The sequence below is a fragment of the Schistocerca cancellata genome, chromosome 1 (genome assembly GCF_023864275.1).
Source record: "Schistocerca cancellata isolate TAMUIC-IGC-003103 chromosome 1, iqSchCanc2.1, whole genome shotgun sequence".
In the NCBI taxonomy this organism is placed as follows: Eukaryota; Metazoa; Arthropoda; class Insecta; order Orthoptera; family Acrididae; genus Schistocerca; species Schistocerca cancellata.
In genome coordinates, this window is record NC_064626.1 from 272450536 (window position 1) to 272464072 (window position 13537).

The 13537-nt window shown below is 43.3% G+C and overlaps 1 protein-coding gene across 1 annotated transcript in view; it reads left to right on the forward strand.

Moving 5' to 3' along the window:
* The window catches only part of LOC126169379 (potassium channel subfamily T member 2), a 1084296-nt gene that overhangs the window by 1001778 nt on the left and 68981 nt on the right, over positions 1-13537 (forward strand). Inside the window, exon 22 of the mRNA XM_049920640.1 lies at positions 11105-11279. Coding sequence (XP_049776597.1) covers positions 11105-11279 — 175 coding nt within the window. The remainder of the gene's footprint in view (positions 1-11104; positions 11280-13537) is intronic.

The window sequence follows — 13537 nt, forward strand, 5'->3', positions numbered from 1 at the left end:
GCTAATCAGTTCAGAATAAATATACACTCACATTCATACCCACATGCAAATATACATAAAAAGTCATTTTCTCACAGTTGGGTGACCTGTGGGCAGCACGTCTGTAGTGAAAAGCAGTTCCTTGCCTTGTGTGCTAAAGGTTTTAGTATGGCCTTTGTAGACAGTCCTTACCATCCAAAGCTAGTCCATCAATAGATCTGTTCTGTATCATCATGTGCCCCAAATCCTCCAACCAGTCCCATGAACCAGCTGCATAGGTGTAGCTCAGTCCTCTGCACCTGTTTCAGCTACTTATTATCATTAATTTATTTTATTTATTTATTTTATTTATTTCCTAATGGGTTCTTTCTATTTCCTAATGGGTTCTTCTGTGGGAGGTTCTGGATTTGAGGGGATGAGGAAGTGGCTCTAGCTATTTCCTAATAGCCACTATTTCCTAATAGCTATTAGGAAATAGCTAGAGCCACTTCCTCTTCCCCTCAAATCCAGTACCTCCCACAGAAGAACCCCAAAAGTGCTCCACTTGTGACAGGATACTTTCCGGGACTGGATCAGACTCTGAATGTGGCTCTCCAACAGGGATACGACTTCCTCAAATCTTGTCCTGAAATGAGATCCATCCTTCATTAAATCCTCCCCACTCCACCAAGAGTGTCTTTCTGCCGTCCACCTAACCTTCGTAACCTCTTGGTTCATCCCTATGAAATCCCCAAACCACCTTCCCTACCCTCTGGCTCCTACCCTTGTAACTGCCCCGGGTGTAAGACCTGTCCCATGCACCCTCCCACCACCACCTACTCCAGTCCTGTAACCCAGAAGGTGTATACGATCAAGGGCACCCATGTGATTTACCAACTGACATGCCTACACTGTGAAGCCTTCTATGTGGGAATGACCAGCAACAAACTGTCCATTCACACGAACGGACACAGGCGGACAGTTTTTGTTTGTAATGAGGATCACCCTGTGGCTAAACATGCCTTGGTGCATGGCCAGCACATCTTGGCACAGTGTTACACCATCCGGTTGATCTGGATACTTCCCACTGACACCAACCTATCAGAGCTCCGGATATGGGAACTTGCCCTTCAATATATTCTCTCTTCCCGTTAGCCACCAGACCTCAACCTTCGCTAATTTCAAGTTGCTGCCACTTGTACCTCACCTGTCATTCGACAACATCTTTGCCTCTGTACTTCCACCTCCACTGACATCACTGCTCAAACTCTTTGCATTTACATATGTCTGTATGTGTCTGTATATGTGCGGATGGGTATGTGTGTGTGTGCTAGTGTATACCTGTCCTTTTTTCCCCCTAAGGTAAGTCTTTCCGCTCCCGGGATTGGAATGACACCTTACCCTTTCCCTTAAAACCCACATCCTTTAGTCTTTCCCTCTCCTTCCCTCTTTCCTGATGAAGCAACCTTGGCTTGCGAAAGCTTGAAATTTATATGTGTTTTGTGTGTTTTTTATTGTCTCTATCAACATACCAAACGAGAAAGTAATGGTATGTTGATAGAGTGTGTGTGTGTGTGTGTGTGTGTGTGTGTGTGTGTGTGTGTGTCTGTGAGAGAGAGAGAGAGAGAGAGAGAGAGAGAGAGAGGTTCAGCACAAAAGTCCTAAGTCTGATCATTACCACACATATGCATGAGTATTATCTTATTTAGCACGTGACTAAAACACACAATATACTTAAACAATGGATATCCAGGATGGAATGTAACAATATTACGAGAAGGAAAGTTGTTCCTCACCATATAGCGGAGGAGCCGAATCGCAGTTAGACACAACATAAGGACTCTCATAATTAAAGCTTTCAGTCATTGAGGCCTTTGTCAACAATACAAACACACACACACACACACACACACACACACACACGACTGCAGTATGAGTCAACTGAAACCACACTGTGAGCAATAGCACCAGTGCATGATGGGAGTGGTGACTGGGTGGGTGTTAAAACATCAAGTTTAACAAATATATTTCAGAACGACACAACTCATATAAGTCACAGAGTAAGTTGACAAGGAAGACATGTGTACACGTTAGCATTCAAATGAGCACTGAGTCCCAGTCTAGCGGCCGCTGCTCGGCTGGCCGCTTAGGTGGCGCAGCTGCTGCGTGGCTGGCAGACAGCTCCGCACGTAGAGGACACGCATAATTGCAAGGCGGTGCTTTGAATGATCGGCGAGTCACAACACTTTTCCCCCCTTTGAAATTGTTGCACTGGTATTGATGGAGGTGTCCTGGAGATGGCTAACGTCCATAGGCGTTGTTTGACTCACCGTAAAGTCTCGAGGAGGAGGCTTCCCGTGTGGACGGAAGTGTCCCCGATGATAACGGGTCGAGATGACAGGAGACATAGGGGTCGAATCAGCTGGGGCCCCATGCACCAATCTGCCCATTGCAGCAAGTCCAGTTGATATGACAGGAGACATGGGTGATGTGTCGGCGTCCGTTGGAGAAGGAGGCGAGTAGATTTGCTCTGACAGAGAATGGTCATCCGGTTCCTGCATGGGCACGTCTCCTGGTGGCGTCCGTTCTTGTGCTGGCATCGCGATGACGGTGAGATGGCTGCGTTGTGAGTATTGAGAGATGCCGAGATCCCGAGCGCCAGGTAGAGCCAAAGGTGGTGTAGTGGCATTCGGAACAGGCGTTGCCAGCACACGAGGCCGAAGCTGGTCCGAATGACGCACTGCAACACCCGTGTCTGTCTGGATTTCATACAGACATCTGCCACAGTGCTGTAAGACGCAGCCCGGGATCCATTTTGGCCGCCTGCCATATCCCCGTATCCAGACGAGGTCGTCGGCGGTGAACCGGCCAAGTGAAGGCACCCACGGCAGTGAGGTGGAAGGCCGCAGAAGATGAAGTAGTGTGCGGGGCTGTCGGCCATGTAAGAGCTCAGCCGGGCTGTGGTCGCCCATGGGGGTGAAACGGTAAGACACCAGAAACTGGAGAAGCGCGTCATCAGCAGCAGAAGAAGTCAGAAGTTTCCGCATCTGAGCCTTAAATGTGCGGACCAGTCGTTCAGCCTCACCGTTGGATTATGGATGGAACGGTGGGGCCGTGACATGCATAACGCCGTGATGAGCACAAAAATCTGCAAATTCGGAAGAGGCAAACTGCGGACCATTATCAGTAACTAGAGTAGAGGGGAGGCCTTCCAAAGAAAAAATGTGGGCGAGAGCACTGGTGGTTGCCGCAGTGGTAGGCGACGTGCAACGGACAATGAAAGGAAAGTTAGAGTATGCGTCAATTACAAGGAGCCAATAAGTACCTAAAAAGGGTCCCGCAAAGTCAGCATGAATGCGCTCCCAGGGCTTCTCAGGCGAAGGCCACGGTGACAAAGATGACTTCAGGGCAGCGGCCTGTGACGCACAAGGGCCGCAGGCAGCGACCATGTGTGCTATTTCAGAGTCGATGCCAGGCCAGTACACATGACGGCACACCAGAGATTTTATGTGAGACACACCCCAGTGTCCTTGGTGAAGGAGGCGAAAGACCGAAGCACACAAAGACGTAGGTACCACGACACGCGGCGAAGCATTGTCAGTGGAGAGGAGGATAACACCATCCTTAGCCGTGAGGCGGTAGTGCAAAGCGTAGTAGTTCCGCAACGGATCAGAAGTCTTAGCGGATGGGCGATCTGGCCAACCCTTCTGAATACAGCGTAAAACCCGGGAGAGGGTAGGATCAGAACCCGTAGCAGCCGCCAGCCGGTCCCTAGTGATGGGGAACCCGTCCACAACCCGCTGCTCAGCAACATCCAGGTGGAAACACAAAAGTTCATCCCTATCGAATGCCTGATCAGGACCCATGGGAAGGCGAGACAGAACATCAGCATTTGCATGTTGAGCCGTTGGCCAGAAATGAATCTCATAATTGAAACGAGACAAGTAAAGAGCCCAATGCTGGAGGCGGTGTGCAGCCTTGTCGGGAAGTGACGTTGATGGATGAAACAAGGAAACAAGTGGTTTGTGATCCGTAACAAGATGAAATTTTGAGCTATAGAGAAAAACTCCAAACTTATGAAGAGCATAGATAATGGTCAAAGCTTCTTTTTCAATTTGAGAATACTTTTCTTGGGCATCCGTGAGCGTTTTGGAGGCATAAGCAATGGGTTGTTCTGAACCGTCCGAAAAACGGTGCGCAAGGACTGCACCGCCCCCGTATTGAGAGTTTTCTGTGGCAAGAACAAGATGTAGACCATGTCGATAAGTAGCCAGGCATGGGGCTTGTTTCAGCATAGTCTTCAATTTCTGGAAAGCCGCATTGCATGACGCGGACCAGTGAAAAGGCATGTTTTTATGCAACAGGTGATGCAACAGCTGAGCTACCGAAGCTGCAGACGGTAAAAACTTGTGATAGTATGCTATTTTCCCCAAGAAGGCCTGCAGTTCCTTAATAGATGTAGGGCGAGGAATGGCATCGATTGCAATGACAGTTTGCTGAAGTGGACAAATACCCTCCCGAGAGAGTTGAAACCCCAAGTACGTGATAGATGCCTGAAAAAATTGTGATTTCTGAAGATTACACTTAAGACCGGCAGTGTGTAAGACGTGAAAAAGTGTGCAGAGATTTTGAAGATGTTCTTCAGTGGTGGAGCCAGTGACAACAATGTCATCCTTGTAATTGATATATCCAGGGACACGGAGCAATAATTGTTCCAAGAATCGCTGAAAGAGAGCAGGGGCACTAGCAACCCCGAATGGCAATCGTTGGTTTTGATAGAGGCCGAAGGGCGTGTTAAGGACCAGAAACTGCCGGGAAGCAGCATCGAGTGGAAGTTGACGATAAGCTTCTGACAGGTCAATTTTAGAAAAATACTGGCCTCCAGCTAGTTTAGTGAACAGTTCTTCAGGACGGAGCATAGGGTAAGTGTCGATGAGGCATTGAGCATTTACAGTGGCTTTGAAATCGACACAGAGACAAATATCACCATTTGGCATAGCAACGACAACGACAGGAGAGGACCACTCACTGGAAGTGACAGGAAGCAAGACCCCTGAAGTAGTGAGATGATCCAGCTCCCGTTTTACCCAATCATGAAGGGCCACAGGAATGGGTCGAGCCCGAAAAAACTTAGGCCGAGCAGTGGGTTTGAGCATGATATGAGCTTCAAAGTCGTTTGCACGGCCTAACCCAGGAGAAAAAAGGGACGAAAATGTCGTCAACAAGGAATCCAGTTGAGCATAAGGAATAGCATCAGAGACAATATTGACAGAGTCATCTATAGAGAACCCAAAAACGCAAAAGGCATCAAAACCAAAAAGATTTTCTGCGTTGCTCTGGTTGACCACAAATATGGGAACAGTGCGAACTGAGATACCTCAGCATTAAACTGTCCCAAGAGAGAAATCTTCTGTTTATTGTACGTCCATAATTGCCAAGTGACAGGTGACAGGAGTGGAGAACCCAACTGAAGATACGTCTGGAAATTAATTATAGTGGCAGCAGAACCGGTATCCACTTGCAAGCGAACATCTTGACCAAGGATTTGGACAGTGAGGAATAACTTCCCTGAAAGGGAAGAAGTGCAATTGACAGACAACACAGAATTAGAATCAGCATCATGTTCATGAACATCATGTATGCGGTCGGATTTGCAAACGGAAGACACATGACCTTTCTTTTTGCAATTGTGACACACAGCCCAATGTTGGGGACAATCCTCACGTGAATGTTTCGTAAAACACCGCGGATATGAAGGAAGTTGCCGGGGGTTTTGCTGCAGTTTCTTAGCGGGTTGTTTACAGCTAGGCCAAGGCTGCATGTGGGAGCACACTGTGGCCACGTCGGCTGGCGGGGATGCGCCTCACGCGTCGTCAACAGCGCACAGAGGTTGTATTTCCCCGACATCACCCCACGCCTCTATTTGCGCCCCAGCGGGGCGAGAAATTTCAAAAGACTGCGCAATGGAGAGAACTTCATCTAGATTCGGATTCGCCAACTGAAGGGCACGTTGCCAAACGTATTTGTCGGGCGCCGACCGGATAATAGCATCCAGTACCATTGAATCGGCATAGGATTCTTTGTGAACGTCAGTAACAAATTGACACTTTCAACTGAGGCCATAAAGTTCAGCAGCCCAAGCGCGATAGGATTGATGTGGCTGTTTTTGACAACGATAAGAGGCAACACGAGAGGCTACCACATGCGTTTGCTTTTGAAAATAGACAGACAGAAGTGAGCACATTTCAGCAAAGGACAAAGATAAAGGCTCCTTCAAATTAGCCAATTGCGACAACAACCGATACATTTGAGGTGAAATCCAGGAAAGGAACAGAGACTTACATGGTTGTTCGTCCGTGACATGAAATCCCAAGAAGTGCTGTCGAAGACGTTTTTCATAATCAGACCAGTCTTCCGCCGTCTCATCGTAAGGAGGAAAAGGAGGTACAGCCAACGACGAGAAACGCCACACATTTGACGCTGTGATGAAATCACGAATCGCCGCTGTTAGAAGCGTTTGCTGTTCAAGGAGATTTTGCAATAGTTGCTCGACAGTAGCCATGGAACCCTGTGGGTCAACGGTGAAAAGGAAAAATCCACTACCTTGCCGCCAATTGTTATAACGTCAAGTTTAACAAATATGTTTCAGAACGACACAACACATATAAGTCACAGAGTAAGTTGATAAGCAAGACATGTGTACATGTTAGCATTCGAATGAGCACTGAGTCCCAGTCTAGCAGCCACTGCTCGGCTGGCCGCTTAGGTGGCGCAGCTGCCACATGGCTGGCAGACAGCGCCGCACGTAGAGGACGCGCGTAATTGCGCGGCGGCACTTTGAATGATCGGCGAGTCACAACAATGGAGGTAATGAGGAGGTTGGGGTTCGTTGGGGGAGGGATAGTATGGTGTGGTTGGCAGACAGTGAAGTGCTGCAGGTTAGGTGGAGGGCAGGGAAGAGATGGGGTAGGGGGCAGGGAGTAGGGGAAAAGGAGAAAAATAAAAGGTCTGGGTGTGGTGGTGGAATGATGACTGTGTAGTGATGGAATGGGAACAGGGAAGGTGCTGGATGGGTGAGGACAGTGACTAATGAAGATTGAGGCCAGGAGGGAGAGTTACAAGAATGGGGGCTGTATTGCAGGGAAAGTTACCACCTGCGAAATTGAGAAAAGCTGGTGGTTGGTGGGAAGGATCTTTATGGCAGAGGCCTTGAAGCAGTCATTGAAATGAAGGATATCACGTATGGCAGTGTTTTCAGCAACAGGGTGGTCCACTTGTTTCTTGGCCACAATGTGTCAGTGGCCGTTATTGCGCACAGACAGCATGTTAGTTGTCATGCCTACATAGAATGCAGCACAGTGGTTGCAGCTTAGCTTGTAGACCACATGACTGGTTTCACAGGTAGCCCTGCCTTTTATCAGATAGGTGATGTTAGTGACTGGAGTGGAGTAGGTGGTGGGAGGATGTATGGGACAGGTCTTGCATCTAGCTCTATTACAGGGGTATCAGCCATGAGGCAAGGGATTGGGAGCTGAGGTTGTGTAAGGATGGACAAGTATATTGTGTAGGTATATGCTTCATTTCAATTACTGCTTCACAGCCTGTGCCATATGAATCTTTCCCACCAACACCAGCTTTCCTGAACTGCACAGATGGTAATGTTCCCTGCAATACATCCTTCATTTCCGTAACACTCCTGCCCTCAACCTTCGTTAGTCATTGTCCACACTCTTCCAGCCCAGCACAGGTGGTAATGTTCCCTGCAATACACCCTTCATTTCCGTAACACTCCTGCCCTCAACCTTCATTAGTCATGTTAGTCATTGTCCACACTCTTCCAGCCCCTTCCTTGTCCCCATTCCAGCACTACACAGCTGTCTTTCCACCATCACACCCAGTCTTTTTACTTCTCTCCTTTCCTGATTTCCCCCCCCCCCCCCTCCACCGCCTCTCACCAGCCTTCCATCTAACCTGCAGCACTTCACTGTCCACCACCACCACCACCACCATACTGTCCCTCCCCATCCATGCCCCAGCACCCTCCATACCCCCACCCAGTCGCCACTCCCATCATGCACTGGTGCTGCTGCTCACAGTGTGGTTTCAGTTGACTGAGACTGAGACTGCAGTCATGTGTGTGAGTTGTGTATGATTTTGTGTGTGTGTGTGTGTGTGTGTGTGTGTGTGTGTGTGTGTGTGTGTGTGTGTGTGTGTGTATTGTTGACAAAGGCCTTAATGGCCGAAAATTTTAATTGTGAGAGTCCTTTTGTTGTGCCTATCTGTGAATCAGCATCTCCGCTATATGGTGAGTAGCAACTTTCCTACTTATATGTACTTACATATAGTAAAAATGAGAAAAAATTAACTTGACAATATTTCATTACAGAATGCCCAGTTCTTCAATCTAATGCACAGCCTCTGGTGTTACTAGCAAGAAATCTTCTTCACTACCATAATATGTTCAAATCTGACAGTTGTTGACAATTGGGCATATATACGGGTGTGTAGTTCTTCAATGACAGTCCCAAAATGCCAGCTTGTTCCACTTGCAGAATGCATCTTTGCACCTGCTGTAGCATGTTTGGATTTGATTCAGGTCTTGCGTGGTATGCAAGATCCACTTAGCATGTGAATAGATAAGCGGGCACACATCTGTTACTGCTTCCCACTGACCTACCCGTTCTTCAAGAGGTTTAAAACCTCTGGCATGTCAGACGCATCATGCAGAGCAGATATTGTGATTGTAGCCTTTTAAGATTTGAAATTGGCAGATCAGTATGCTTGGGAAGCTTAGGACTCCTGGAGGATTTATTTGATTCCCTCATCATAGCAGTAGATCAGCACAAATGAAGTGGCATAATACCTGTCAACAGCAGAAGCCAATGAATGGGGCTACATCTGATAGTGCCATATGTTATGCACATGGTAGCATTCATCTGGATATCAATAAGCTTTGTATGTTGACTGTTCATCCAGACAAGTGCTCAGTATTCAACACAAACTACACCAGACCCAAGGTCAAAAAGCACAGGGTTATTGCTGAGGATCCATAGGTAGTTCAACATAACTTATACAAGATACTGTTAAGAGTTTTATATTTCTGTGCTGGGTTCAGAAGATTTTGCTTGAATGTTTAGTGTTCACTCCAAGAAGATGCCTAGATATTTTAGGTGTCAGTTATGACAAAGAACTCTGCCTCTGTAACTTATGTTCAGTTTCATGTTCAGCATATGGTTATTCTGATGGAAGCAACAGTAATGGAGAGAGAATTACCCCCAGGTAATCTGTTGTTCAGCTTCCTCTCCCTGTTTATCTTGCTTCCAGTGATGACATGGTACTTCTGATCTGACGTGTTGTTAACAGGTAGTGCCAACATTCTACAGTGCGTAACTTGAAGAAGTTTATAGAATGGGCCCTGCACTACACATTGTCAAAGGCAGTAGTGAAATCAACAAACATTGTGGATATTTTTAGCTTCATTTGGATCCCTGGCTCTGTGAAGAATGTAAGAGACTTCATCACAGCAGCTGTGCTCTGGTCTGAAGCCTGCTTGATCAATTGGAATATTCTCCAGTATAGCACTGATTATTTTATAACAAAATGGACAGAAGCAATTGAAAATACGGACTGTATGTATTACTAACATTACACTGTGTAAAAAGTAAAATTCCACTCCAGGATGTGGAATTTCTAATACAGCTGATAGACATGTTTCAAAATAAATAGACAGTGCTCATAGCTTTCAGAACACCCAGATCCACCGTCACATTAGAAAGCAAGAAATTGGGGATCTCAGATGATGGTGGAAGATCACTCAAAAGATGAAGAGCGACATCCCATTGTCTGAGAAGGAATGTAAGCAAAGATGTACCGCCATGGAAAGTAGATGCTCCTTCTGCTTTCTAAAGGTTTTTATTTCATATGAATGAAAAACGCAATGCATTTCTTAAAAATTGGGTTAAGAAATGTCATGCAATCTTTTCAAGGATAAAATTCCCCTTCATAAGGTAGACCACCCGGCTGGTAATGCTAAACATGAATGTGATGATCAAATGCATTGACATACTCAGACCCATTACCTTAAACCAAATTTCTATCTTTTGTTTACTCATTCATACATTCATTCATTTGTCATGCTTTTTAGATAGCATTATGAAGAAGAACTACCAAGGATGTGGAATGAGTGAAGGTATACATTAATCATGAGGAAGAAATTGTTAAAAACTTTATTTATAATTAAGCAATGGAAAATGCAGGATGTAATGTAACAATATTATGAAAAGGAAAGTTGCTACCTAGCATATAGTGGAGATGCTGAGTTGCAGATGTGGTTTTAGAGTGGTTTCAGTTGCCTGAGACTGTAGTTTTGTGTGTGTGTGTGTGTGTGTGTGTGTGTGTGTGTGTGTATTGTTGACAAAGGCCTTAATGGACAAAAGCTTTAATTGTGAAAGTCTTTTTGTTGTGCCTATCTGCGATTCAGCATCTCCACTACATGGTGAGTAGCAAATTTCTTTTACATAATATTGTTATTGATAAATAACTATCATGAAACTGCTGCAAACTATTTGCATGTTCTTGTGTTAAGCTTAACGCAATAAAATTAACGTGAAAGCTGCTCCTTTTTTTTAAAGTTGCTGCTTCATTTATTATACTAAATGTCAGTTGTTGATGTCCTTTTAATTGATTTAACAAAAGCAGTGATTCATTCCAATTATAATAACTTTGGCCTTCTGAAACTTCCCTGCCATATTTTGTTAAACAGAATCTCATAACGGAATGAAAATTAGTTATGGTTGGAGTCAGAAGACTGAATTAATATTTATCTACCAGACACCTAAATTACTTTTGACTGAAGAGACAGTTATGTGTCAGTCTTTCACGAAAATTATTCTTTGTTGTTTACAACACTTAAAGCTGTAAAGTGTAAGGTGTAAAGTGAACTGAATATCACAAAAAGTTCATATTTTATTTACTATTTTCTATATTTATTTATTTTTCAAAATTCAGGGGAAAAACAAATAAATAAATAAATTGAGCCATTCAGTTTCTCTGTGATGAGCATGTAAATTTTTGTACTGTAAGTTACTGGATCCTATGTAAAAGTTGATCTAGACTAACATTTTTGTTTCATTTTGTTTTGTTTCAGATTTTTTCCTAGCATCAAAAGTATCACCGAGCTTTCCCAATCTTCAAACATGAGGTTCATGCAGTTTCGGGCCCATGATAAATATGCCCTTCATCTCTCCAAAATGGAAAAGGTATTGGCCTTTGGTTCCCAGCTCTACAGTCCAGATGATGGTCCTGAAGGGGGGCTTGTGCTGGTAACCCTCTTGTTTACATGTTTCATTTAACACAAACTGACTTGCATATATAGGTAGCTCATTAGCTACATGATGCATGAGAAAAAAAAAAAAACATTTGCATACATTTTTAGAGATTTAGTTCAGAGTGTTCTCGTACAAACTTTGCATTTCATGGGATATGAGTCACTGCCATTGCTCGAGCATTACCTTGAGAATAGCTCCCAAAAGCAAACTTCACTTTATTTTACATGTGTGGTGACCATAAGTATGTGTGAATATTAAGAACACTCCCAAAAATGTAATAAAATAAATTTCAGAATACCTCCAAATTAAACATCTGAAATGAATCTTTATCAATTGTTCAGAAATGAGAAAAGACTTCCTCAAGGCCACCAAAACAGGAATATCTGGAGCAGAATTGATGCATGCACAAATTTGAGAACATTGTTCATCCCAGTTGCTGCAATTTTTAATAATACCTTTAGAAGAAAAGAAAATATAAGAAATAAAGTAATTGATTGAAATCGTGTGTTGTCCAAACCATGAATCAGGAGACACACAATCTTTCCCAAACAATGAAGAAATAATAATGTGCCAATACATAGAATTCAGATTTCTGTTGTTAGTAAATAGATTGTAGGTGACAGAAAAACTTGAAAGAAACAGTAGAGTTCAAATGGGGAAAATCCTGCACAGGTAGGAAAAGAGAGTGATGAGCAGTGAAATGAGAAGACAACATAATACTGGTACATTTAAAAAACTAAATGGAATAAAATGAAGAAAATGTTGAAATTGTGATGTATAAGGGGTCGTAGATTGGGAATGCAGAATGTGAGTAGCAAAGAAATCTTTGAAATAGAATGGAGAAACCAAAGAGAGAGGTTCTTGCATTGAATAAATAGATACTGGTACCAAGAGCCAACGATGTGTTACAGTAATAATAACAAGCTCCAGGTTTCAGAAGCAATGGTTGCAGGACGGGGAGTTTAAAATAATCTGAATAGTGTGTTAAGACTCGGTGTAGGATTTATGTTGTTATCATTTTAGACAGTTTGTCTGTGTGTGTTTGCCCTGAGCGACATATTGATAATAGTCGTAGTAATATAAATTTAAATGTCAGAGCTGTAATGCTTGTTCATGTTTTGGTGGCAGGTAACAAGATGTTCTTCTATAGACATAACTTTAGATTAAAAAATACAAAATAATTCTTTTACATTTAAATCTATTTCTTTAGTCAGTTTCATAAAATTAAAAATTTGGAATATAGTGCTAGGTGATGGACAGAGAAAAATAAAATAATTACTGTTAATTAAAAAAGTATAAAAATCTTCCAGAGAATAAAAGCAGAATAAAAACATCATTATGGACAAGCATAAATAGGAATTTGCAGACAAGGAAAAATTTGAGTAAGAGTTCTAACTCAGAAATGAAAAACAAGAAAACAAGATGGCTGGTAATACGGTAATGCCTAAGACTCCAAATTTAACACAACAACAATATTGACAATCACTACTGAAAAGAAAATATTTCAAATAAATGCCATTCTGTATTTAAAGATGAGTTTTTTGCAAACAATTTAAGAAACAGAATTAGTTAGCCACAGCGTCACAGCATTCTTATGAAATTGCAGATGATGTATTCAGGATAACTTGCATGATTACTTTCATCGGGTAAAACATTCTGCTTCATAGCCAAGAATTATTTTCATATCATGGATAGCCATTCTTATAGTTGTAATCTATTCCCTGTCCATCTATATCTACAGCAACATCCATACTCCGCAAGCCACTGGATACTGCATGGCAGAGGGTACTTTGTACCATCTGTTCCACTCATTCCACTCACAAAAAATATAGGGAAGAAACTGATGGCTTATGTGTCTCTGTAGGAGTCCTCATTTCTCTTATTTTATCCACACAGGAGAGGACTATTGAAGGTAATAAAATCACTCTGCGGTCTGTCACAAACACTGATACACTAAACTTTCTCAACAGCATTTTTTCATGAAAAGATCATCTTGCTTCCAAGGATCCCCATCCAAAATCACAGGGGATTTACCATATTTACCTGATTACAAGAAAATGTGTTTATGAAACTCATCATTCAAAAATTACAGGGTCCTCTCCCATTTGCAGAATAAACAATAGTAATTTTTTACATTTTTAACAGATTAATATAGGGTTCATCTTACATTTACATATGAATCTTTGGCAGTGGAGTCACATGTGGATTTATTTTGAAGAAATCAGAAGGGTTGTAGGTGGAACAGTGATTCA